This window comes from Gymnogyps californianus, chromosome 16 (assembly GCF_018139145.2).
Source record: "Gymnogyps californianus isolate 813 chromosome 16, ASM1813914v2, whole genome shotgun sequence".
NCBI lineage: Eukaryota > Metazoa > Chordata > Aves > Accipitriformes > Cathartidae > Gymnogyps > Gymnogyps californianus.
The window spans coordinates 11,373,706-11,400,574 of NC_059486.1; the positions used below are offsets into that span (position 1 = coordinate 11,373,706).

The following is a 26,869-nucleotide window of genomic DNA, read 5'->3' on the forward strand; positions in this document are numbered from 1 at the left end:
CATTTCTCTATCTTTTCTGTTTCTGATGGAACATCAAGGTAGTGGGATATCCTTCCCTTTAACGAAACCAAGGGCCATACTGCTATCTTTAGGGAACTAAGGATAGCTAGTTCATGCACATACTGTCTTCTCCACCTTCCTCATCTCCTATCTACAGCCTAGATTAGCTATATTCACTCTTCATACATTGGCTTTAGTAAGGATTCAGCTGGGGCAGAACTGGGATATGGTGTTGGCCACTTGTTCTTTTCAGGGTTAGTAACCGGGTTGTATTTTTTTTTCCTGAATTAATGTTTAAATAAATCAAAAGAAACTGGCATAATCTAAAGATCTCTGTCTCAAAAAGTCAAAACGGTGCCCATCAGCTGACTGGTGGTAACCTGCATCCATGTAGGGCAAGAGCTCTGACTTCTCACTGAGCCTGGAAATGCTGCCTCTCCTAAACATCTCTGAAGGCTCTATGGCTTCCAGCTCCTGGCCATGCTGCATGCCTCAGACCACCTCTAGCTTGGATCACTGTCGTTGGGTTAATGCTGTGTGTGACACTCTAGAAGGTCACAGGAACGTAATGGGAAATTATCCTGTTTTGAGATAGCAGAACACTATACTGGATTTGTGCCCACACACAGGTTCTCTATGGGAATGGCAGAATGTGGCAGTCTAGAGCACAGTACCTGCATCGTTGTCATTCCTACTTCCCGTCCAATCAAAATCCTGCCTTCCTGCAGCTTGGCAATGTGAGGATCCTCCAGTTTCATAAAATCCATCACTAGGTCTGTAATGTCAAACTGCCAGTCTGAGCCCAGCAGGTAGCTCAGCTGACCCCAAGGGCTAGAATCCTCAGCTACAAATTGTGTGAGGACTCGCACCATGGCATGCTGGTACTGCAGAGTGCATCCTCTTCCTTTCCGCTCATCTTCATCCTCATCATCACTGTCTCTGGTGGGTCTTTTTTCATAAGAAAATGAAGCATAAAGAAATGTTTTCAAGAACATTAGTGAAAACTAACATTAGAGTGCTAATGGAGAGTACCCCCTTAAACAACAGCCCTCCCTTCTGGTTTTTTTGGACCATTGCTGATTCATGGCTACCTAGCACGATGAAGGACCATACAAATGGACTATACCACTTTTTCATCTAAGCTGGTATGTCTGAACAACAACAACTCTATAAGTGGACCTTACCAGAGCACCACACTGTATCTGCTGCACAGGACAGACACGGGCACAGAAGCAAAACTCCCACAAATTTTAAAAGCTTTATTATATCTGCACATGTCCAGTGCAAAGCTGGGGATTCCAGTACTGCTGTTCCTCAGGGAAAGATGCTGCATTTTGGGTGCAGGTGCTGCAGCTGCTCTTGCTGAGAGTTAAAATCAACTCCATTCATTTTAAAAAAACACCCAAGAAATTTAGCAACTCAAACCCACCTTTTGTTGGAAACAACTGGGACTCGCCAGCCTTTTATTTGGCTCAGTTCTGTGTCCGAAATGTCGATCTGAAGAGGCAGGCGTGGAACCCATACTGTGATTTGCAGAGGAGCACTCAGATACTGATACGTGAAGTTCACAAGCGCATTCACCTTGCCTTTCATTTCTTTGCCATTGACAAAAACATAGTCACATCTGTCAGAAACCTAAGGGGGGAAGAGAGAGAGAAAGAAGAAAAGGTAATCACTGCGACAAAACAAGCTCAAACCCTCGCATCTCAAAAACAAAAACAAACAAAAAAGGCTCCCTTCTCTTTATGCATGTTAATGATGGCCTTGTACAATGAGAGCAGCTGAACACAAAACCCCTCATTGGCTCAGGAAGCACAATTATGCTGGAGATGCCTAAAGACTGGATATTACTTATGAAGCTAGTGGTTGATTTTCTGTTTGGTACGCAGTGAGCCACTAGCCGATCACAGTGCTGTGGAATTTATAATGAGCAAGGCTCCTTCACGGCTTGGTCAAGAGGAACCCAACAAACCAAAACAGGTCTCAATAGAGGCAAGCAGCAAATCAAGGCTCTACCCTGATGAGTACCTTCATCAGGGGGTGATGCTGCTTAGTTGTCAAGACAAAGCTGGCTCTGGAATGGATTTCATCCACTGAAGAGTTACAGAAGTCTACTCATTTCCTCCACAATAAACATTATCTGTTTATAAATGTTTATGTTTTGATTAAAGCTGTAAAGTATTTCTAATCACTGCAGTAGATTTATCATTAGCATGTAAATGCTGTCCTGAAATATAAGCAAGTATTATCTTAGTCATGTAAGAGTTATATCAGTAATCACTTCTCTAATCAATGTTGTAATTTACAGACCACTGAGTTTTCTCATTTATTACGTTACTGAGTACTAGTGATAAAATCACTCCTGAATATATAAATCATTAAGAGGGATGCAGATAGTATGAAGTGACTCCACGTGATAAAGTCATTGTCATATCTATTCCTAAAGGTGTTATAAATGTCGGGGGAAATCCTGTGGCACATTAATCTTACCTTAAGTGGCTAGCAATGGGAGCTGTTACATTACTAAATGAGCTGGTATGTCTGCAGAAATTAACAGTAAACCCAGCAGATCTCTTCAACTCCTGCTCTTGCTCCCATCCCATTAGAATTCTATTTCATCACCCATAACGAGTATCGTTAGTGGTGGCAATGTGTCTCCCCACCTGAACATATACTTATATTATCATCTGCTCCCTTTTATCCCCGCTCCCATTCCCAATATCATTTTATCCAAATGAAGATTATCAGCTGGAAATGCTTATGTCCCCAGGCTAATCAAACAGATGGATGTCCTCTGTGACCACTGATCTGGGAGCTGAACTGTTCCCAGTTTGACATACACATCCCGTTTGTATCCTTTGTTAGGCTTAGGCATTGCTCACATTCTGGTAAAATATTTGATGGTGAGATTGCAAAAGGAAACTTCAGAGAACATAATACAAACATTTCTATGACTCATTCCCTAAGAGGGTTATGCTGTAACTGGGCTCTGTTGAGTGAAAACAGTACTACATACTACAATACCTGACCCATCTGTCTGTTTAAGTTTCTCCCTCAGACCATCTAAGACAGGTTTAAAAGCCTGAAGATGGCAGAAATTTCTTCATTTTATCACTATGAATGGCATGCCCTATTTTTACATGTATTAACTTGAATGGCAATACAGAAAGGAGTTTAGTTCACATTAGGCTGTTTCAGAATGACTATTTGATCTACTCTAAAAGTACTATGCAGCAGAGGTGCATAATATAATATATAATACAATGCAGTAATTCAGAATTCTTTCCTAGATGTGCTGCTCGCTCTTTCTATGGTGCCACTGCATCAGCTTCACCCTGGGAGAGGAAACATCATGAAAATGTTTCTCATGAAAACAACTCTAACTGCACAGGCAAGCAAGGGTTACATGTCAGGAGTTACAGCCTTGACTTCCTGATCACGGAGGCATTTCTGCCCAGAGCAGTATACAGCCGCTAGGACATACTGGGGGCATTCAGCTCCTGCATTTGAGCTGCTGATATCTAACACAAGCTTGTGGTCTCGCTGCTGTCTCAGCTGCATGGAAACAGGAATGGCCAGCGGGTGACTTTCCTCTCTCGATGCTTGGCAGTATTACTACCCCTCTCCCTGTAGCTGCCCGTGTCTCTCCACCAGAGATGGAGACCTTGTGAAGTATCTTAGACCAGGTACCTAATTCTTAGATGGCTGAAGTTAAAAGGCATTCACATCTAAATAATATACCACATATGAATGTTACCTATGTACAAGGAAGTCCTGGCTGACACAGACTCTAATTTCTGTCTTCCTCTGTAGCCTCAGGAAAGTCAGTTCAACTCTTTCTGTCCATTTTCCCCCACTGGTGTAAACAACACAACCCAGGGAGCCTTGGTCAGCAACAATCAGAGAACTGCACTGCACTTGGAGCACAGAACAACTTCTAGAGCCAAATGGGAAGTAGTGAGTGTGGCTGGGGGAGAAGACCCTATGTCTGGAACATTTGACAAAGCAGCTTCAGATATGGCTCTTCTTTCCTTAGCCCTATCTTCCTTTGAGCAGAAGCTTTTGGGAGGCTTGTCAATAAGATCTAATTTAATTCTGCTTGGAGCAGTAGCCATTGCCATCCTGAAATTGGTTCCATCCCATTCATTTCTATGGAGTTCATCCCAAAGACAAATGAATGAACTCTCTGAGTTAGTTGTACTAGTTGCTTATTTATGCACATAGTAAACCACATGCACATGCTGATAAAAGATTTCTGATAACATACTCAGCTTCAGACTGACCAGGTCTGGTCTAGATGTATGATTTAATATTATCTAAAGCCCAATGTTGTCAATAACAGAACAAATGTGACTCTCAGGGAAAAAACACAATAACAATAGTAGCAAAACTGCAATTCCTAAATGGTTCTGGGCTGAGATCCAATCTCCAGCTGTATTTGTAAAGCTGCTATATGCCTTCATGGGTATGCAACAAACAAATGGCTAAACAAATATATACAGCATCCTAAGGAGGTGGCTGCTGTAGCTACCATACAGCCTTTAAAATTGCTACAGGTTAATATTTATTACTGGACATGCATCAGCAATAGTGGCAGGTCTTTATGAGTTGCATTGAGAAAAACATTACTCTTTTCACCAAGTACAAGCATTGCTAATGTCCTTACACGTGCTCTTTCTTCTGTTCCTGTATTTCTGATAAAGAGGTAGTACACAGAGAGTACAGGAGGAGCAAAGCTTATATTGTATTGTATTACTGTATGCATTTTAACTATTGTGCTTTCAGGTATCCATTCTTGAAGCAACACTGATTGCTTTTGACAAAGAAAAGCAACAGACTTCCCAACTAGTGCCACAACAGGGGATGAAAGGGAGAAAGTATCTCAGTGTCTAATTCACAATGTGTGTTCCATATGTACAGGATTAAGGACATTCCTTCTCAAGAAACGTTCAATTAAAGCTATTCCATAGTCCACAGCTTCTGTAGGCAACACATCTCAGCTAAGCTTAGCTATAGCAGCCTAGCAGAACGAAAGCAAGTGGATTTGCCTCCCTTGCCCTTGTCTCACACAGTGTCACTTAAAAAATAAATAAAAAGGATTTCTCAGCCTCAGAGAACAAATCCAGATGTACTGATTCTGCTACAATTTACAACATTAGCAAGCCACATGTAAGGTCTGATTTGCTAAGCAGACGCCCCTCACAAAAAAGGGGTAGGGGTTATGTCGTGCAACAACAGACCCCCTTAGCTCAGCTTAACTCAGATGGAAATAACATCACAGTCAACTTGGTTTTGGAGTTATTCAATGCAGACTTGGCAAAACTATTTTGATCTGTTCTCATATGGGGTTAAAAGAGATGGAAATACAGGACTGGTAGGGACAACCTAAAACACCGTCGCACAGAATCATGGAGGAAGGATAGAAGGGAGATTAAAAAGAGTAATAAATTAAACTGGATCATATTAGAACTCAAATTCTTTTTAATTAAAAAGGTATATTTGTTTAAGCATTTTTGAAAGATAAAAGTATCTCTCCGTTTTCCTCCAGGGTTTTGCAATGCTTCTGGAAGGTCACTGAACAGTACAATGACCGGCTCTCATCTGTGAATCCTGCCCACAGTAGTCTAAGGAAGTTTCTAATAGAAGCTGGAGACTCTGTGAACAGTGATCTGTCTCTCATCTCCTGGAGTATTTATGCTTTTATTATGAAAACATCTTCCCTCTGAAAGCGCTTTTTATCTTTGGCATCAGAAGAAGTGAGAGATGATGAAGGGAAAGCCTGCTTAGCCACCACCTTTAAGGGATTGTTTTTTTTCTATTCTGCATAGCAGATCAGCAAGAAGTTTTGCATTTTAAAGAGCTTTCTGATGCTATTTCAGCAGTTTCTTTCATTATTAAGCTGCATTCAGCTACTTTCCCCCTTTTTTCTATTTTTCTAACTTCTCTCTCCAGATTAAAACTAAAATAAAGAAGCTAGACAGCAAAAGACAGGGCTAAGCACAATTCCCTAGAGGTTTCTTCTTTGTCTTTCTTTTTTCTGGCATTATATTTTTGTGCCCCTTTTGTAACAAAGGCCATTGCCTTCCAAATGACTTGGATAGATTCTCTCTGCAACAAATCACATTTTATTGAGCTGACAGAGAAAACTACTGCCAGGAAATCAAGAGAGAGTCACTCCTGAACCACTACCTATGGCACTATGTGACTTTGTGATCTGGGGAGTGAATGTACCTTTCCATCTGGTAATGAACAGATTAGCTGCAGTGAATATTAAGGAGATTCCTAGTACCGTTACCAGTCAAATGCAGAACCTCTGGGTTTTCCTTTACTTACTCCTTTCAGATGAAGGTCTTGATCCCACCATGACCTCTGTAGTGCAGAATTGCAAGAAGGGAGCATGAGCTGCTTGAGGTCACCACAAAGGATATGACAACGTACTGCCTGGGACTCTGCAGCCATAAAGGGGCTGTTGACACTTCTGTAAGAATATCGCTTTTGCTGGGTTAAATTCCACTACAGATTCCTGAGAAATCTTCATTCAATTACTGGTGGAGGCAGATAGTTTACAAAAGACAAATTTCATGTCAAATATAAGCTAAGACTGTCTTTCAAAAGATGGTGAACTCAGAACACAGTCTGTTCTGTTTTGTAGCTGTTGTACACAGGAGTGGAAAGAATGACAACTATAAGACCTAAAAATAAATGAGTGGTACTGACTGGGAGTCTAGTCTAGTCTAAGCTTGTTTATTCTCCTAGTGGTTTTTCACCTCTGGAGATATCAGCCCAGTCTCTGAAGGACAGTTCCGAAGGACAAAAAGAGAAGTTTTTAATATGGCAATCCTGTCAAGCTTATGAACACTGAAAATTTGTGAGGCATCAGTCCATTTTCTAGGTAGAAGTCTGTGTGGTTTGCCCTTAATTAAACACCCTGAGGTGTAAGAAGTCTCAGAACTTTAAGACTGAACAGAAATAAGGAGATAAGATAATAGTAGATGTCCTGCTTGTATTCATCAGATTCAGAATCTTGTATTTACCCATTTCTGTTATACTAATGTAAAAGTTGCTAAAATATTCAAAGGTTACATAAATGTTTAAATATTTATGAAAGCACTTCTACGAGGAAAAATATTTTTCCAGTATCTCTTAAAGGAATCTCAATTTCAATGAAAAAATTTACAAGATAATTAGTAAAGAATAGTGATGTTCAGCACTTTTCAAATATACGACACTCCTAGCATTTCAGCTCAGTATCATCACTCTTACATACCAGAAGGGCAACTGAAGCTCACGGAGGTTAAGCTTTGTGAACGAAGTCATTCATTCCATTAAGGAATACAGAGCACCAGAATGACTTATCCACTGAATATACTGACACTTACATAATACATAGAAAATATTTGACAGTGAGAATCATTCCACAAGCTTTTTGGACAATCCTTTAGAATTTTGTAATATTCATGTCCTTGCTATAGAATTTCTTCTAAGATTTTTTTTAACAACGTCCTCTATAGAAAGGGAATTATCCTCTATTAAATTCTAGAAGTTTTGAGAGAGACTCTATATAGCTCTCTAGCCTTGATTCCAATTAAACACTATGGTTTTATACATAAAGGAAATCCTATGCTACACGAACACTAGGTGATGGCAACTGCTTCATAAGAAGGATTTCAATGCCTGGCTGCATAATCCTGACTAATCAATAACCTACTACTGGAAAATGGAAGCTGTCTCAAGGCCCATACTATTCATTTTTTCATGTTAAACTGTTTAAGTCTTATAAGAGTTAAAGCTTCAGGCCTGAGCTCTTCCATGATCTCTGGAATGATATTTACAGCTTTGTGACACTGTTAGAGCAGCCTTTAAAATGGAAGCATCCATTATAGGAGTTGCTAATTGCTAGGGTGACTTGACTTCCCAGAGCCACCCCTCGTTCCCACTGACTACAGCCGGAGCTGTGACTCGGCAAGTGAAGCCAAAAGCTCCTCTCACAGGGTGAGCGTAAAGGTAGATACAGTAATGCAGACTTAACACTGATAAGACTGTCATCTTACTAAATGAAAGGCTTGATTTTTCACATTACGTGCAAGAATAACCCTGAGAGTTGTTTTTACCTACAACCCACCAAAAGAAAAAGAACAAATTTGTTTCTTGAAATAGCTGAGGAATAATTACTCCCATTCTGGAAACAGTGATGAGGGAGCAGGGCAGGTATTACACTTTAATAACCGATTTAAGCCTCATTCTGCCTCTCTTAAAACTAACTGTCTGCAGTTTTCAATGGATAACACGGCTTGTGCGTTGGTGTTGCTTTGCGCTTGTAAACAGCTGCCACATTCCAAATGTGGTTTCAATCCCTGCGATCAGTCCTCAGGCAAAGTTCCCAGCAACCCGCACTAATAACACGGGGATTGAGCCCTGAGCGCTGAAGAAGAGGAGAACTCTGTAAAATCAGGCCCATAGTTGAGAAGCAATTTGGACTCTCTCTGCTGAGAAGGGTCTGCATTTTCAGTATCAGCAGCCAGATTAGCAAAACTAAGTAGAAAACCCCCAAAGCTAGAGAGCATTTCTTCGGGAAAAGGCTGTACATTATCTAATCTCATTACAAAGATTTTGCTGGCAGCTTTGTAGAGCAGAAGCAGTACATTTAACTAACTGAATATCATTCACTACGACAGAACTGAGAGAGTAAAAGGGGCACAAAATGCCAGCTGAGACTGGAGGGCATCTATTTGCTCCCAAATGACCAGATTTTGAAGCTGAACTGTAGCTGCGCCGAGCCACGGGAGCTCTCTGCAGCTAGCATTATCACATAGAACAAAATCTGTCTTGTTATGTGTGCTCTCGAGTCAAGTAATTTCTGAACATGGGGCCGAACAGAGAGTTTGGCTCCTACTCACTAGGGATATGCCAGACTATATATGCAGCATGGCCCCAAATATCTTGCTTGGCAAAGCAGGATCACAGGGTGAATGCAAGGACTTTTAATTCCATCTAAACACTTTGGACAGTAGTTGTACGTTTGAGAACATCACAATCCTTGTCATTTTCTAACTTAATATGTATCTACAATATACAAATTCACAATGTGTAAATTACTGCTATTGGCAGAAAAGGAAAGGAGAAGCGAACCATCGTTTCTTCTCACTGTATTACTCAAAAAGGTCTGGAGAAAACTGCATATCTTCCCACCATATCTATAGCTGTCACAAGACTAATGTTATTTCTCCCATTTACTTTCCTGGTCTTCATCTTGCAGCTTTGAAGTTGATTTTGAAGCACATTCTGTGGAATTTGAGGCACTGGTATTGCCGCTCTGCTTTGATTTTTCATTTGGGATGTATAGGTTCTCCATACTGATATCACTAACACAGGTGGTGAGCTGCGTGAAGGCATGAGATGACAGGGAAAGAAGTCTGCCAGGATACGGTTTAAAAGTTTCTTCAGCTGCCCTTGAAATTTTTGCATATTATGTGATGGCAAGGTATTTACAACTTTTATTGCTGAATTTAAGTACCTCAGACCATGTCAATTTTGAGTTTCAATTTCCACAGAGGCTGACTGCTTGGGTAGTAACGGTATACATTAATGACATAACATCTTCTGTGAAAGCTCCATGTATTGCTGGCCTATATGCTGTATTTGCATCTGACAGAAGTGTGTGGTAAAGCTTCATTTTTCTAAAGCTCCTCTGAAGTTTTTCTGCTCTACTGATGTATATTGATCCCAGTAAATCACAGGACTATGAAAAGTATGGAGAAGGGCAAGGAGGTGGACTTTCCATTTGCAATTCTGTTCAGAATATAACATAACATATTAGATTTACCAGAAGAAAAGCCTACAAAGTCACAGGGCTTCAGAACAGCAAACCAAAGGAATTCCCATGCTGTGACTGTCTTTCCTGTTTTTAAAGCTTTTCAGTTTCACACAAATCACAAGAATGCATAGTATCAGAAGAGGAAAGAGGAGCCATCAGAGAAATAGGCTGCTGGGTTTGGACTCACAAAGAGATACCGCTTCTGCTTTTGAGGGCTTTCAAGGCCATATTAGGGTGTGGTGAGTAGGAACTGTATTTGCAGTTCATCAGCTACTGAACATAAACTTCAGGAAGGTCATTTGTGGTGGCCCTTGGGGGTATCTGCACCATGCAGTGGATGTGACAGAGATCCCATGCTTGTTCTGAGCCTGCTGGTGTGTCCCTACAGGCCTGTGCACAGACCCTAGCTCAGGACCCACAAGCAGCGTAGCGGTGTTGGCTCTCAGTGCTGTGTCACACGGACTGAGCTTTCAGCTCCTGATTCTGGAGCTAACCAAGGGAAGACTTGCAAGCCTGAGAATGAACACACAGGTACCTTACAAGGAGTAGTCCAACTTTGCTACATTCCATCCAGAAAATTATACAACTACTTTATTTTTTAAAATGAGAGTACTGCTACAATTTTGACTGTGTGGGCTGAAGTATCTGAAAGAAGCATCAACCCTCCATGAGTGGCTGCCTGCACATTACAGTGGAGGAGGACTGGCAGTAGCTGCTGTGGTTTAGATTGACCCTTCCACGCTTTCACTGAATCTTGCAGGACTGCCATAGAACCGCAGAAGAGAACAATACATTAAACTGACTGCACAGAATATGGCCTGTCTATTATTAGACCACACTGGATTCCTGGAAACACCATCTAGTGTGACTTTTCATTTCTCCCTTTGTTTTACAGGGTTGAGTTAGGAATGAGACTTGTTTTAATCAGGAGTTTATCCACCTACTCGTTATTCAGCATGCTCAGCTCTAGAACAGTTGCACCTAGCTAACAAAGTCCAAATAGAGTTTTATTTGACATAAGTAAAAAATGAGCAATAAATCAATTGCATTATATTCACTGTAGGAGCTTTTTATTGGATATTAGTGCTCTTCCTCGATCAAAATAGCTGGTAGGAACAACTAGTTCTTTCTAGTCAGCCCCTTGTTTTTATTTTCTCCTATAACCTGCACTAAAAACATAATGTGAAGCCCTAAATCCTCTGAGTCTTGAAGGCTTTGCAATAAAGCCCCATACGAAGAAGATATGTGTATGCTAAGGTGCAGGAATGCAGTGCAAGTTTGGATGCTTACCCTGCCGTATGCAGCAGGAGTTGAAAGGTGTGAGGGAAAATGTAACGTGCCTGTGACGTGCCAGGGTTTCTAATGGGATGACATCTTCTGAAACTCTGCTTCCCCTTGAAATCACCATCTGCATCACACTTCATCACAACCCACCACATCATTATCTGCCTCCAGATGCTGCTGGTAAGAAAGGACAGGAAGAAACCTTAGATGCCATGGGAAGCTTTGTTTTGAGCAGACTTAGCTTTCCTCTGGCAGATACTTACGAGATACCTCATTTTTATATTTTGGCAATATCTCTCATAATGTTTCACTGAACCAAGTACAATTATCTCCAAGCTATGTTTAGGACCAGAAGCACTGATTCTCTACGACATCAGTTCTGTAATGCTCATGGTGTAAAACTTTAATTTCAATAGGAAAAGGACCAGATCTTGAATTAGCCCTGTGGAGAACAACACACCAGATACTTAGGCTCTTCCTTAACAATATCTCAAGCATTTCCATATCCTTTAGCACTGCAGTGTACCAGGTAAGGACAGTCACACCCTGATTCCCATACATCTTCATACAGATTTTGACAGAGCAATGTATTTTGGTACTAGCACTTTCTTCAACATAACACTTCACACCCTTCCATCACGCCAATGTTTCTGTCATCACCCATCCCCATCTCACCATTCCCTGTGTGCCTGTTTTGCTCTCTCTTGGTTGCATGTCTGGAAAGGTCAAAGAGATCCAGGGACCAGCTGAGCCCTTACAGTTAAGTAGATCAGGCAGCAGAAACTGGTGCTGCAGCAGGACATTATCCCCCATCAGTCCATCAGCTGTGGGGAGAAGCTGATCTCCACTCAGGTCAATATATTTACAGAGTGTGGGGACCTCTGCTCTCACTGACAGAATATCAGCCTTGCTTATGCGTGGATAACCACACTTTTCTAGGTAGGGCTAATACAAATAAAGGGCAGGATGATTTCCCTTAGTGGTGGAAGTCTGCTTTTGAATTACAAAGTCTAGCATCCAGCCCCTACAGTCAGAGAGCAAGGGATCATGTTGCCCCAGTATATAGCCACTGATTCGAGTCAGAATAAGTATCTTTCTATTTGGTGCCTAAACACTATGATGAAAGGGCATCCATAGATCTTCTTTTTGTTAAGACTTTTTTTTCTGGAATAGCCATGGGACTATGATGAAACATTAAGGAGCCTGAGGGACTGGCCCCATACCATTAAATTTCAGGGTGAGCTTTCCTGATCGCTTTAATGAGTGCAGCACTTTAATGAGCACAGGACTGAGGCTTAAGAGTTTGATTCTTTAATAGCTGCCTGTAGCTCAGCCACTCAGCTTGGAACTGCATTCAACCTACTGGCAGAAAAATGCATAACTCAGCTTTTAATAAAAATACCTATGGATGCTGCTAACTAGTGGTTCCTCTGCCTATCAAAGTGAAAACAGTGCTTCTCTATTTAGTTTTAAAACACATTTCAAGTTTTGCAAATACTGGAAAGCAAGGAAGAGCAGTGAAATTTCTTTGTAGTTAAATAAACAACTGAAGAGGTTGAAGCATAGCTATTTGTGTAAGATCGGGTATATTAAGACAACAGCAAAGTATCATCTAAACCATGAAGTGCTGATGACTTTTCCTTGGTATATAGGGTATTGTGATATGGTTCCAGATATACAATTTTAAAAATAAATTACTACAATTAGTAGACAACTATTTATTTATCTCTTATGAATATGTCCATATGTCAGATTCCTTATTGGCAAACTGAGACGTTCCTGCATCATGTGTTACATAGCATCCAGACTGACTTTTAATCTGAATAGATTCACTAACGGACAGCAGACATTTCAACATGAGCTTGTGCCTATTTAGTAAGAATTAATTTCATTTCATAAACTGTTTCCACCACAAATGGCAAAATCTCTGAAACATTTATGAATCCTAAATGACTATTTCATATAAGTATGTTCCCTGATGTCAGCAGTACTCACAGTAAAGTTACTCATGTGTGTAAACGATTACTGGATTGGGCCTTTAAACAAGATCTGTAACCTTGACAGGTGTCTGTAAGTCCCATCACCATTGCTTTGAAAGTGTTGATACCAGCAGTAGTTCCAGTCTTTTCTAGCTATTAAGCTAGAGTTCAACCATAAAACCCCCTAGCCAGATTTTCAGCCTCCAACAGTTCACTGTTGCTTTGATCTGGGATTTTGTTTCAAGTTACCGGGATAAGAGAGGGACAGCTGTGACACTCTGTCCTGGATTTTAGCTCCTAACAGAAATTCCTAACATTCTTGCAGTGGCCTTTACCTGCGGTTAATGTCATCCTCTACTCCTCAGTCCCAATGAAACCAAGAGCCCACTGTTCATTAACAACTACTGAGGGACATCTTAAAGGTAAGATCCGTGTTTCTGCTTCCAGTGAGAACCCCAGCAGCTGCATGTGTGGACTAATATTATCTGAATCCATGTTTTGATCTGAATACCTCTCAAAGCTATTAATGCCATTTAAAAATGAAAAGAAACTAGTAAATAAAGTCTTTAGAGTATGGTTCAAGGCTAATACACTGAGATTAGTATCCAGCTTTTAATTTACCAATTATAAATAACAGCAATACAGTAAGAACACAATACCGTGTATACAGCAATACAATACAATACCTCATGTAGCAATACCTCATGTAGCAACAGGATAAAAGCTAGTCCAAGAATGACGAAATACAAACCCAAAATGTTTACAGTAGCTTCTGAAATACATGTAGCACTGAAGATTTTTGAACTCAGGTTATTTTCATGGAAAAAACCATCCTCAAGTTCATAAGCATTATCAAGAGTTTTCAACCTGGAAACATCACAAGGTATTGCAAGTGTCCTGAAACTATGCTCTTCTTCACAGCATGAAACCACATCGGTTCTAGCAGCCAGGTGACCTGGGAACCTGGAGCAGTATTTGCTCTTGAGCAAACTGCACAAAACCACCAGCAAAAGCAGCCAGGTTCCACTTGAACTTCCAGGAGATGAAAAGGAGCCTACGCATGCAACTGCAATTACTATTAATGGATCCAGATATATGGATCCTATTGGTAAATTCCAGCTTAGCAAAGTAAAATTTGGCTGTTGCTTCATTTTTAGTGCCATAATAAATTTTTTGTCCACTTTTAAAAGGTTGGACCACTGTGTGAAGGTCTAGAGCATTCAAAGACTTTTAAAGTTCATGAAATCAACTGTAAATTTGGAAGTAAAGAGTTGAAACTATGAGACAATAAAAAAGTAACAGGAGTAGTAGTCAGCAGATTAAGACAGGACACAAACTGTGCACTGAGCCGCCTCGAGGCCATGCTTATCACTAGGGAAACTACTACCTGTTATTAGCAGATATATCTTAGGTTTAGATTTCCACTGGGCTCTGTTACTGAGAATAATGTAATTGCAGCCAAACTGAAGGCACTGTAAAAATTAATATAAATAAGCTTTTATCTGATGGCCATTCAGATTGCTGGGCAGAAACATTACCTTTAGGCTCTTCACATGAACCATACAAATGGACACTTATTTATTTGGTGCCTAAATATTACAAGCCAAGTGCTAATAGGCATCCATCATCTTCAACTTCCAGCCTAACTCTGTTATGTTTGCCTGAATCCAAAGTTATCAGAAGTTCCACACAATTGAAATCAAACAAAAATATCTGTGTGAATCGCTAGACGATAATACGTCTAAGTATTAAATAGCTCTCATCAATAACTCCTTTTTTTTCTTAGTTTGTGGTTTAAATTAATCCACAGGCTTTCATACCTGTAAACATGTTTTGGTGCTGCTATGACTGGGATGCTCGGGAACATGAACTGTAAACACATGCACACATTCTTTGTTGCAGATACCATGATCTTTTCCCAACAGATATAATTTATGATGACTGGACTTTTTTTTTTTTAAACAGAAATGTTACTCCCAACAAGGTCTCTAAAACAGTATTTTACAGAGGAAGATGATATATCCAAAGAATTTAACATAAAAGCTGGATGGGGAATTTCAAAATGAATTAAGTTTGAAGTCATGGAGCACTAAGGATGAAAGGCCTTTGTGCTCCATTTGAAGCTTTCTGAGTGATTTTTTAAATCAGAACCAATACGAACACGTCAATTTGACTTGAACTCCAAACTTCATTTCCCCATGTAAAGAAATTTCCTAGAAACTGGAACATTCTAGATGGAAAAAAAAGCCCTTTGTCCTTTATGATGAGATGATAAAACCTTTTTGTTCAAAGCATTTCACTGAACTCTATTTTTTAACTAGCTGTATGTTTTATAGCAGTTAGCACTCATGTCACAGATGCATTCCTCTAGAGATTCTGCATATATTTCTAAATACACAGAAGATAGTTTCTCTATTCATCTGAGCAATTTCAACACATTTCTGAAGAGAAAGAAATTACACTTGAAAAATTTCTCCAGTCGATTCCAATGAACACTGTGTGTTAGCCTCCAGTTATTTGTTTTACTTCAACTTCAGAGTGGCTAGACAGGGAGGCTTCTAGAAGCCACTTAAAAATGTTCTGATAGTGCAAACAGGCTCCATTTTAAGAAACCCTTTTAGTGGAGATAAATTATTTCTGCAGAAAATAAGAGAAGAGCACAGCAGGCTCCCAAGTGCTAATCAAAGGATATAGTGCTTCAAGAAAACATTCTTTCCAAACAAATTGTTGGAGAACTGCAGTAGTCCAGGCTGTACTGCAATTACTGCAAGAACACTCTCTTTTTTTGTAAGATTTGGGAATTTCATTTCTCCTTGATCAATATACTCCAAAGCTATAAAACCCAGGAGTCATTTTTGCAGAGGGATTTTTATTTGGGAAATCACTGTGCTGTCATGTTCTATGCATCATCTGGTAATGTATAACAAATGCCCATCAGATATATATTTTTTTCCCTGACTGAGTCTTCCTCCAAATGGAAGAATTTAACACTGGTCATTTTCACTGTTGGAAAGAAGAAATCCCCATGGGGCTGGAATTATTTGGTGAAATTTTGTAAACTGTTTGAGCAAGATGGCTAATCTGGATGATCACAGTAGTCCTCTGAATTTATTTTTTTAATTTGTGAATATGATCTTGTATTTTTACTTACTCAGGAATGTGGTTTCCAATAAGGTTACAATCAGGATGATACCTAAACTAAATTTCAGCTTTTACTTTGTAGTTAGGTGGCTACCTTAGGAAAAAGGTTAACAGGAATTCTTTGAGATTAAAAACTCTGTAAAGTATCTGATATATGGGAGCACTTCAAGCTCCAGTAAACTGAAGAGATTTGTTTGGCTCTGAAGGATCCACTGAAAGCAGAAAGCTTTCTGTAAAAGTCTTCTATAATGGCTTCATTAGTTCAAAGTATGACTATTTTTCCCACCTACTTGGTTACTGGCATAATAAATGATTCTACATAAATTCTACAATAGTGCAGCAAACTGTTAGATCCTGCAAGTTCACAGGAGTTTTATTGCTTTCCATGAAGCTACAAACTGAACTGACTGTAATACATAATGCTGTGACATTACTGTTTGTATACTATACATCCAAGAGAGCTGATAGCGTATTAAAGACGTAAAGAGTGTCATCACAAAGCCCACTGTGCTATATGCTGTAAAACCACATAATACAATAAAATCCCTATTCACAAGAGCTTACAGACCAAGGGTAAAATCACCCTTGCTCAAAGACCATGCACCGTGAAAGTCCTGTGTGAAAAGTGCAACAGGATTCATGCAGAGCATTGTCTTTGTACTGACTCCCTGCACAACGGTGAATTTCCTTCAGGGCTTTGACTACATATTCACAGCAGAAATAGCTGTGTTGCCTTAAGACAATACTACCCCACTGGTGTTTGTTACTGTGCGACATGAAGCTGCTAGTGCTAAACTGATGGACCGGTCATGTGAATGCTTTCTAGCCACTTCTGTGCAGAATCAAGTTGTTAATTCAAAACAGCTCTCAGCAGAATGTGAAGCCGACCAGGATGACTTTGCGTTCCAGTTGCTGGGGATTTCTCATCCAGTCCATTCCACCTATGCAGCTGTGGAGGTGATACTCACAGCTGGAAAGGTGATAAGAAACATCTGCAGAGGCAGTACTAACAGCAGAGCTGGTTTTGCAGTGAATGAACTCCGTGCACAGGGGACTTGAGGTGACATTACCAAGACATTTTAAAATTAGGACACAAATAAAAATTAAACACTGAAATTCTACTGAAACTCAGCATGGTGACTGTACTGTTGCACCTAACTCTCTCTTTTCTTAAAAATCCCTCTCCTTATGCTTTTGAAACAGTAGTACAATTAATTTGCAGAAGTTGATTTAGTGGTTGTTCCCAGACTATTATCCTTTTTTGTATAAAAAGACATGAAAATTCAGAAGCCAATACATGGCATGTACTTACTTTAATGACATCTTCATCAGAGGATTTGCACTCAACTGATTCAGAGATGTCTGTCACAGCACTGTTCTCTTCAATGGAGACCACTTTGATAGGCACTGCCACTGTTTTTCCCGTGAGAATTGCGGTGTTCAGAATTTCTGTGTCCTGTACAAAAAACAAAGCACAGCGCTGTTCAGAGACAGCTAAAAAGATTTCCAGAAGGCAAGCATCAGCTCTTCACCTGGACTTATACTCAAGAAAGATGCATTAGTTCTCAGTGGCTAATGATCTAATCTCATCTTCAAATAGGTGCAACTTGGTAAAATGTAGTAAAACCCCAATTACATTTTATCTGCTAAATAAACAGTCAGCTGCATTGCACACTGTTAAATAGCGAGCAACATGACTGCAGCTAAATTCAGTCCAGGCAGGAATACATCACAGGTAGCTTCCACTTTTTAAGTATGTGGGGCTTTTCCCAATACTTACCTTCCAAAACATGACTTCAGAGTTTTTACTAAAAGGGATTTGATTGGCAATGTTTGGGACAGGATACAGGAGCCTCGAAAGTAAAAATATTGCTCTTTGAACATAAGCCCATTGCAAAGACGGGGCCTCTCTGTGAACTTTGTATCTGGAACTGTTTCAAGATTATTTAATTTCCTTTGATATGGCCAATGAAGCAATGTAAGGAATCCAGAAGGAGCTAGTGATGTTATTAACTGCAGGGAAAATAACAAGGAAATTTGAAGTTTGAACTTGGGTCGTGGCATATAAAAGCCTTTCAATGCACCATCAATTAAGCTAACTCTTCTAACTCCTGAACTGTTTCAGCATCACTGTATTCCCAAGGCTCCCATGCAGGAAGAACTTTGAAGTTTTCTCCAACTTTTCAACTCCCAATTCTATAAAGTGAATAAAATATTCAGCAAAATCCTCAGCACCAAAGTCATGAGGGCTGCAGCCACTGATGTCAACAGCAGCAAAATGGGGCACTGATACTGTTGATACTGTTTTCAGTTCAAGTTTAGTGAGTTTGAAATCTAGGTCAGATTTTCTCTTCATCTTGCAACTTGTTATTTCTCAGGTTCTCCTACAGCTTTCAATAGAAATCCCATCAAACTTAAAAAAAACTGTTAAAAAAGGAATGTTGACTGTTCTAGAAAAGTAAGAACCCTAAACAATTCCTATGGCATATATGAAAACAAAGCTACCCAACACAGTAAATCAGAGCCAGATTTATAAATAACATTATTGGAAAGTCTAAGGCCATTCTCAGGAACTCCTGACTTTCAAAGGTAGAGACCACCCCCAGCCGTTCCCCATACCAATTTTGCCAGGTACCCGGCATTTTTGAGCAACAGAGCCCTGTAGTGAAATGCATGGCTTTTGGAGCTTAACTTCTGTCATCCAAACTTGAAAATTTTGTTCCGAAAGTATTTATTTCCATGTACTGGCATTTTGATAAGTCCAGAAACAGATGCAAAGGAGTAGATCTCAACATTTGTGAAAGCAACTCAGTAACAAACCCAACTACTCTTCTGTCCGCAGACTTCCAAAGCAACAAGCATTGAATAACACACATAGGTTCACCAAAAAGCAAGTTCAACATATTTTCTGCTGTGTATTTGGCTACTGCAAGTGCTGTATGTCCTTTGAAATTAATCTTTCGCCTCGATCCCTTAAAGCCTTATTTTTTGTGACTCTGAGTGTTAAACACTGCAAACTAAGGACTCCAGGGCAAAGGAGCAGCAAGAGAGCTTGTGGAAATGACAGGATATCTTTTCAGGCTATCTCAGCTCTGCTTTGAAATGATTCTACTCACATCCAGTTTTTCCTTAGCCACTGGTATGTATTGCTGATAGAGAAATCTAATTTAAAGGGACAGGTTCAGAGGAAGAGAAATCCCATAAATAGAAACAAGTTTCAGATATAAAACATACTCTGTGGCTTGGGGATTTACCCATATTTGCATTTAATGGTAATTTATGAAGTTCAAGACAAATCAGAAAATCATATACACACAAAAAAAAGAAACAAGCCCTGCACCACTGCCAAGAAGGTAAAAACAAAGACCTGATTATGCAGTAAGGTGAAACTTGTGCCACAAGCAGCAGAGTAAATTCATCATCCAGGTTTAACTTGCAACAAACTGCCTGGGAGTCACTAGAACTCCCCCTGGCTCAGCTTTGGTCATGCCTGCAGCGCTGACTAATCAGTGGCCTCAACATGAAGTCAAATATTAAGAAAAATAGGAGAGAAGAGAAGTGGGAAGCCCAGCAGACAAGACCACAAGGCACTCTGACCCGCATGAGGATCCTGTGCTCCTGATTTCCCAGCCCTCCATATCACCAGGAAAAGACCAGCTGCTTAGTCCGCTCCGGCATTACCCTGGGTGATGGCGAGACTGCCAGTAGTATCATGCTAAATCACGTTTGCTGCACCACCAGCCATGGCTGCAGCTAAGCTCTCAGCTGACACCACAGCACCATGAGAACACTAGAGCACAGGATTAAAATCCAGTATTGGAGACAGGGTTTAAAAAAACAGGATGCAATAAAGTTAAATGCAAGTTGCTGCTTTTCTGTAGGAACAACTAATCCTATAAATACAGGACAGAAAACATTCAACGGGAAAAGCTGCTCTCAGAAAAGCATTTGGGGACTATATTAGATCACAAACTGAACATAAGTCAGCAATTGCATGCTGCTGTGGTTAAAAAACAAAACCAAACCAATCAAAGAACCCTCCCGCAGTAAATTGTATAAAGAGGACTATCACCTGTAAGACGTGAAGTACTCCTGCTCAGCACTAGCAAGGCCTCAGCTAAAGGACTATGTCTGATTTTGAGAACTATACTGCCAAGAAAAACTTTCTCAAGTGAAAAGAAATAAAAAAGAAGGAGGAGAATAAATCAAAGACTAGAAAATAAGATCCATGAGGAATGACTGAAAGAATTGGGATTGTTTGGCCTAGAAAAGATTATGGGGAAAGATGATTACTGTCTCCATATACATAAAAGTCTTCAAAAAATGAGGAAGAATAAACTATTTTCCATGTTCATGGACAGGGCCTGAGGTAATGGGCTTAAACTGTAACAAGGAAGATTTGTCTGACATTAAGGCAATCTTTATTATAAAAATAATGATAGAGAATTTATGGAATAGGTTGTCTGGGGAGAAGAAGATGCACAAGCCTAAGAGATGCTCTAGTCTAAGAGATCTTTGAAGAACAGGTTATACATCATTCAGAAATAACATAGGTTCTTTGAGTCATGTAGAAGAAGAAAGGCAGCAGATGACCTCTTGTGGTTCCCTCCACCCCTGTACCTTAGTAGTCTCCATTTTTTCAAAATTGAATGATAACACAATAACCTATATATCTTGTATTCAAAACAACACTATTCTGCTTCACCCATCCCAAATAACATGATCCTTCTTCACTGGACAAAAGAAAATGATCTATACCTTTAAAATGGAAAAGCCTGACAGGCAAATGTGACTGATATTCCTGCTTTCTGCACTACATAGGGCAGAGCTGATGTACCAATTGCTAAGTAATAATCTGTCACTTCTGTTTCTCTTTTTCCAATAGGTCATTATTGGTGTATCTGAATTCTAAGTGGCTTTGATATAAAACCATTATTACAAAGGTTAAAAAACCTTTTCAAATTTCCCAAGACCTTTCTGGAGAGAAGACAGAAAATTTGGCTACTGGCACATTAGCAGCAATTAGAAACCCCAATCTTCTGCCCTTTGCTAATGGCTTCATTAAAGGAAGTAGCGTGCATCCGAATGAATTTATTTTGATTAATTACTTCAGAGATGCATCTGCCCCCAAAACTGTAAAAGGCATCATTTGTCATGATAAAGGGCTACTGAAATTTTACTTCCCTTCTCTTTAGCCCAATATGAACTTCAAGAATTTCAAATTCATGATGTGCACAAAGGAGATGGAAACATATTGTAGATATTATCTAGTGGCTTCATAGCTAGTACCATTACAATCATTAGAGATCCTCAGCACTGGGAAGCAATTGGTAGCCACCTAGCTACAGCTTTGAGCAGAGATGGAAACCTTCGTATTTCATCTCCACTGAAAGCAGTCATAACTCATTGGTATTACACAGATTAAGAAATACTGAAGTATAAGCAATTAATATATTACACACTATGTTAAAAGCAATTTTCAAATCTGCCACTTCCCTTCCTCAGTCTGTAAGTAAGTGCCCTATGCTACTCAACTGTGACATTTAAAAAAAAAAAAAAAAGACCAAAGAACCAAGTCTTGATTCTATTGTCTTTTTGTTTGGAACCAAAATAGAAAAATGTGTGTCCTATATCCTTGTATATGGAATAGCCTTATGGCACAACTTCTGCCTCCTCTGTGTTTCCTTTATATTGCTGCAATAAAGCCAAAGGCTTTAATGTAACAGAGAACTGCCCCATTGTCTGCACCCATACACAAGCTGTTAGGCAGAAAACTCTAAATAATGTATGAAAGGATCCATGGTCCAAGACTCCTCAAAAGCTGAACTAAAACTCACAAAAATAAAAGGAGCTTAAATAGAACTCTGTCCGTCTGTCTGCTCTGCAATACTGAGCACTCTGAACATGCACCACAGACAAGGGGGCTCCGATTCAGCACCCCAACCCGTTTCCCTTGCATTCTGCCACCTCCTGTAACGATCCACTGATAAGTAGAAATAGTAGTTGAATCTTTAAGGATATGTCAAGCAACATTAAGAAAACAATTGTTCTCACATCAGAACAGGAAATACAATAGCTGGTATAGGTGGTGATTTTTATGTTTTATTTTTAAATGCAATATACTATCCTGTTTGCTAGCTAATTCGGGAGTATACAAACAAGATTACTAAGAAACCTTAGAGAGACTAAGAACTCATTTAAAATGTAGGCGCTTTTCAAAATCACAATATCTTGGCTGTTTCCACATTCTTTAATTTTTAAAATCCTCCAAGAACTAATCTACTTTCTGTGCAGGCAGCAACTAAAGTTTTAAAATCAGATTTATTTTGTGTGGCAAAAGACTGAAAGCATCTGATAGCAATGTTTGGACTTGTTCCCAATAAATTCAAAAATGGGGAGTGTAAAGTAAATTGGAAAAAACAGAAAGAGGATGAGTTATAAGTAAGCATCAATATCTAGGTTGGAAAGAAGTTTCTGTAAGTGTATTACAAACTCTAAAAAAGCAAGGGTTGTCATTTCCAAAGTCAAAATGGAGAACTACACATACAATTCTCATTCACACAGAAGGGAGATTTGAGCTCTGAACTTCTTTGGAAGCCTCAAACTGTCTTTGCAGCACAATGACCAAATCTCAACAACATCTGACTGATATTGCAGAGACAGAGTTGGGTTTCTTGTATGAAGAACTACCTACAAACTCCCAATTAGGATGGTTCTTTTGTGTTTCCAGGGCACCCCTTCAATGAATACAGCATACGAAGGAAATCATTACTATTTAAACATATTTAATTAACAAACAGTAGCATTAAAGAACATTTTTTCTTGTTCCTCTAATGGTTAGAGGAAGACTCTAGTGGTTAGACATAAGGCTCTAATCAAAGGAGATACTCAAAAGCAAACCATTGAATTGTGTGCATAAGAAATTGCTTTAAAAATTTATTGGTAAGCTTTAACTTCAAGCTAGATCTCATAAACAGAACTGAGTAAATGTCTTCACCCAACATAGCATTTTCATTATCCACTAACAAAACATCTACTCTTTCCCAGCCCAGACAATATCTTGTGTACTAGTCTAGCTCAAATCAGCACTATTTCTGCTTGCTCAAAACCCCAACCTTTTGCAAAGGACCTGAACCATCAGACTCTGCATCAAGGACACAGAATTGTACCTCCTCTACACAAACCTTCAGCATGCTTCAGTGACTTCAGAAATGAGGCCCTGAGGTCACAACCTGACACCTACTACAGATAAAGAAAAGCTTCTCTGCTGGCATAGGTATGCAGCAAGTGTGGTATGAAATGTTCCTAGCAGGAGTAACTTCTACTGTTCATCTGCCTTCCCCAGATAAACAAAGAAAGTAAGAGGGCTAGGCAGCTTTCAAACCTCTTTATAGCTAAGCACTTGATTAAGTTATGACTCAAGTGCAACCAGTTAGGACAAAGGGGTACTTCCATTCATTTCCCTGCATTCTTGATTTGGGGAAAAAAAAAAAAAAAAGATTTAATCAAGTAATCAAGAAGCCCACAGGCTAGAACTGGTGAGTTCTATCAGCCTAGTGGTTTGGAACTCCTCTGTGTGTGCCTGTATCAAGTTACCACAGTTACAAATCTTGCTATTACATTTGAGTAGATCAGGAAAAGAATTAACTGGCATTTCAAAGAAAAATAGTGAGATGAGAGTCAAGCAGGGAGTCAGACACTACATTATATCGCACTGAGACCTGAGTTCAGTGAGGCCATTGTATAGAATTCCATGCAAGTATCACCACTCTACAGGGTAGTCTCTCAGCTTTCCTGCTTGGAGCCAATGTTACGATTCAGAGTATCATAAACTTCCATTCATACTCTGGTCTTGGTTACATCAAGGTTAATTTGGGTAAAGTCCACTAGGAGTAGTATTGGTCTAAACATTTTCTTCCACAGCTGCACTCATTGTGCTACTTCACAGGAAACTCAGCAGAACTGGTTTTCAGAAAAAACAGTAGTTTTTTAGAAAGGGAAAATAACATCCAAAAAGCTAATGTATTCTAGCCAGAGCTGAGAAGAAGCATGTGCTCACATTTGGTCATTTGAAGTTACATAACACTATGGTTAACTCTGCAGGAATCTCACAGTTTATTCCATCCCTGTTTCAGCCAGGGAACTTCCACCGATGTCAGTGGGAGCTCTGTGCAAAGAGCAACAATACAGAATATGAGCCTTAGTTGCTTGAATTTAGCTGAAGAGCAAACCTTATGTTCATCCAACCTCTCAACTGTAAGAAGGCACGCATTCAACCATGACTAATTTGGGAACTAATTCAACATTAAATTGCAGCAGAATGAGGAAGCAAAGTGACAGCTGTTTAATTAAACTCTAAATCCGATTAGATGGTGTTATCAAGAGAAATCCATGGGAGCCTGAGGTCATGAGAATGGTCCTGTTTACAGGCTGAAAATTCTGTAAGTGGAATCTCATAGAATGATGTTAATCATAGCTTAAGATTTCTCCCTCATACAAACACACTACCTCATGAGTAACAAACCTATGCTGTAGAACTCAAGAAGTGACACAGAAAAGCTAATTGTGTTTTAATTTATAAGGACACTTTCTTGAAAAAGTTTGTGGAAAAGAGTCAGTTGGGCACTGTCTACCTTAAAATCAAACCAGTATTTGTCTTACAGAAAAAGGACAGAAGCAGCAAGCCCTTGCATGCTGTTGACAGCACTTGAATCGGTGGAGACAATGCCTACGCAGGAGAGCTCCAGGAGCTGTACTGTGCTTCCAACTATTGTTCAGCCCATCACCCTTGATGAACAGTGACACCTTGGCAATACATTTACAAGAGAAGAAGATGGAGATGTGGGAGATACAAAGTAAACTCCACACACGCCAGTTGCAAACACCATAAATAGTCTACTGATGAGCACTAAGTTATGCATCACAAGTTTCCAGGGCATCCTACTTAGAGTGATGCACAGGGCTGTACTGCACTGCAGACAATTGTTATGCTGATTTGTGAGTCTGATAACACAATGGTTGTAGATTTGAGTTATTAATACTACTAAGATTACAGCTGATTAACGAAATAACATTGTTAGGCAGCAGACTGTTTATCCACATAATCCTATGATTAAAAGTAAATTATACATTGTGCTTTCTGCCAACTGGATTCTCTGACGCTCCACATTCACAGACAGTATATACAAGAAGGGAAAGAAGCTGACATTCTGTTTTTAAATTCTTAGCACACACTTCAGAAGAACAGGAACGTTTCTACAGACCAAAGAGTTTGCATGATTGAGGATCTCACTGAGGCAGATTCACTCCATGGCAGGCAGTGGGGAAGGGCAAATTTTGTTGGTCAGATTTTGGGTTGCTCTTTTCTTTCATTTGATTCCAACGCTATTGGCCCATCACATGTAAATCCTCCTCTGCTTCATTCATCAGTTTATAACATGAGGACTTTTACTTCATGAGTAATATCACATTGCAAAAGAAATGGGATAATGCCGTTAAGCAGTAAAACCAAAGGGGGACAACCTGCTTACTTAATAGCATCCCTCAGTATTCAAACATGGATCCAGATGGAATCCAGGTTACTCCATGAGTCTAAGGTCCATGCTGCCAAGGAAAATGTAAACTAATGAACAAATTGGCAGTGGTGAAAAATTAGGCCATTCAAAATCTACATAAGAAACAGACTTATTCAATAAAAGTTGCCATTTCTGCAATCTGTTTCTGACGAGGACAATAGAACAAGAATCTCAGTTTCTTTTGGATGCTAATTCTTTTCGACACACAACAACACTGTGAGGTATCTTCTCTTTACTACAGCTTTGTTAAATGGCCAACAATGTACATGGCACAAAAATTAAGGACAATACCTGCCCTGAAGAACAAATAATGCAGAAGTCAAATACAGATAAAACATCACCCACGGAAAGACCCAAAGGTGGACGTTGGCATTGTTCTGTCCCTACCATGCACAACATCTGTTTGAAGACCTTGATCAACATGATGTCTGTGGGTCACCAGGAGTCTTAAAGAAGGTAAATGGAGGAAATGTGGAAACAGGGGCATAAGGAAGGGATTCAGACTCATATTTCTCACCTCCCAGAAGAGTGGCTTTGACCATCATCAGTACACAGGTAAAGCCCATCAGCGCACAGGCTAGGCTGGGGTGCCTCACCCATTTCTCCTGGGGCTGGACCACTGCAAGAAAAACAGTGGCAGATTCCTGGGGCCAGAAGGAGAGAAAGCAAATGGTGCTCAGCTGGGATGAGAATGTCTTGGGCCCAGCACAATCTTCCCTGTAGTTTTTGTGAACCATGTAATTTATGACAAAGATCTGAGTGACTTTTCAAAATGGGAACTCAGTGTTCTGCAAATGCAATGCCTTTTTAATCAATGATCTTAGCTCTGTTTAGTCTCCATATTGAGATAAATCTTAATTACTGGCCCCCTACATTAGCAACAAACCATCCCATTTTCTTCCCTGCTTGTACAGTTTTCAAATACCCTGCTAGTGGAATTTTTGAGTCCTGACAAATTATGCTCTGCAGACAGAAAAGGGGAATGGAGAATATATTAACAGATAGGGATGCAGAAAAATATCTTTGGATTCTTGGATGACTAATCCACACTTTCCTTGCAGTGAATCTACCCTGTT

The 26,869-nt window shown here is 39.7% G+C and overlaps 1 protein-coding gene across 1 annotated transcript in view; it reads right to left on the reverse strand.

Annotated features, from left to right (window-relative positions):
• The window catches only part of TMEM132C (transmembrane protein 132C), a 190,295-nt gene that overhangs the window by 12,543 nt on the left and 150,883 nt on the right, over positions 1-26,869 (reverse strand). Inside the window, exons 5-7 of the mRNA XM_050906943.1 lie at positions 17,531-17,674; positions 1,430-1,635; positions 675-948 (exon numbers count right to left, since the gene is read on the reverse strand). Of these exons, the coding sequence (XP_050762900.1) occupies positions 675-948; positions 1,430-1,635; positions 17,531-17,674 (624 nt within the window). The remainder of the gene's footprint in view (positions 1-674; positions 949-1,429; positions 1,636-17,530; positions 17,675-26,869) is intronic.